Source organism: Anneissia japonica, unplaced genomic scaffold (assembly GCF_011630105.1).
Source record: "Anneissia japonica isolate Jap-2015-1 unplaced genomic scaffold, ASM1163010v1 scaffold290465_len1340_cov441_single, whole genome shotgun sequence".
NCBI lineage: Eukaryota > Metazoa > Echinodermata > Crinoidea > Comatulida > Comatulidae > Anneissia > Anneissia japonica.
Genome location: NW_022728619.1, coordinates 1 through 1,340, shown reverse-complemented (window position 1 = coordinate 1,340; position 1,340 = coordinate 1). Strand labels below are relative to the sequence as shown.

Sequence of the window (1,340 nt, the reverse complement as noted above, 5' to 3'; positions counted from 1 at the left end):
AGAGTCCTTGGTTGTTACTGGTCTAGGCATTACAATGGTTTCTTTTGTTTTTTGTCTCAATGGTGCATAAACCTCTAAAGCTGTCAAATGGACTCAATACCTGAATGAGGGACTTAAAAGCATTGAGCCTTAACCATATATTACTGTTAACTGTAATTGGTTGTCATTGTCTAAGTATATATAAATCGTATGTTGAAATCTTATTGTTTGTATTTTACTGCATTTGATAATTGTTTTATTATTTTACTGTTGTATATACTAATGCGAGTACCAAATTACCTTTTTTGTAGCAATAAAGTTTATCTTATCTTAAGAAATCTTATTTGGTAAACAAGCTTTATTTATATTAAATAATCTAATTCTTCTTATTTAAAGATCTACTTGAAATGAATGAATCTGAGCCTTCAGATTTACTAACTCAGGAACAGAACTCACAAGATACATCTAATTTACAGGTTTGTATCTTCTCAAGCTCAGTTCATGATGCAATTGTAAGCATACTTAGCTATCATTTCTTATAACATCCTGTGATGCAGTGTGCAGTATTATCTATTTCATCTGTTTTTGGTATTTTTTTTGATGATCTAAAAATTTACACAAGATTTCTATATAATCTATCAGCATTCTTCGGTGTACTATTGATCTTATTTGTGATGCTGACATGGGCCATTTGTCGACTACATGTTGTTGACGAATGGAAATCATCATTCTTCTGGATGTAAATGCTGAATCTGGCATTATACTTAATTGTATGCTCATTTTTGACAACCATTTTGATTACCATCACTTTAAATATAATACTGTTCTTCAGGCGGAAGCTGCCTTTGATCAAATGATGGATGAGTTGATGCAAAGAAGCCCTACCTCTGCAGTTGCATCGGAAATCCTTGGTGAGACACTCATTGCAACAAGTCCTAGAAGACTTAGTCCAAGATATCATGGAGGTAATCTTTATCATTCCTTATCAATATTAATAATCAAATAATAAATATTTAAGCCAATTTCTATTTTCATGATCCAGAAAAATGAATCTTGAAATAAATCTTACCTAAACTTCATATAAACTCATTTTTACATACTGAAAATGGTGTCTGTTGGTCATGGAAAGTGGAGGACAAATGCTCTTTATTAATAGTAAATCGTTTACTGTTAAGCTTGACTGAAATTAATTGAGTTTTTTAAATAAAATTCCTTCTGAAGTAGAATCTCAGGAAGAAATGATGATCTCGATAGCAGATGAAGGTGATGTTGCAATTGAGCAGGCACTAGCAGACACGGAGATGTTTAGTCACCATAGCAATGAAGATGATACACCAGCGGGTAAGGCATAACTTAGTAAA

General features: G+C 32.2%; 1 protein-coding gene across 1 annotated transcript; it reads left to right on the top strand.

The window, feature by feature from the left end:
• Positions 1 to 375: 375 nt before the first annotated feature.
• Positions 376 to 1,320, top strand: LOC117114423 (the record flags this gene model as incomplete). Its single annotated transcript, XM_033258085.1, has 3 exons — positions 376 to 455; positions 812 to 944; positions 1,204 to 1,320. Coding segments are annotated over 3 exons (330 nt in total), but the record flags the coding sequence as incomplete, so codon positions are not given.
• Positions 1,321 to 1,340: the final 20 nt, after the last annotated feature.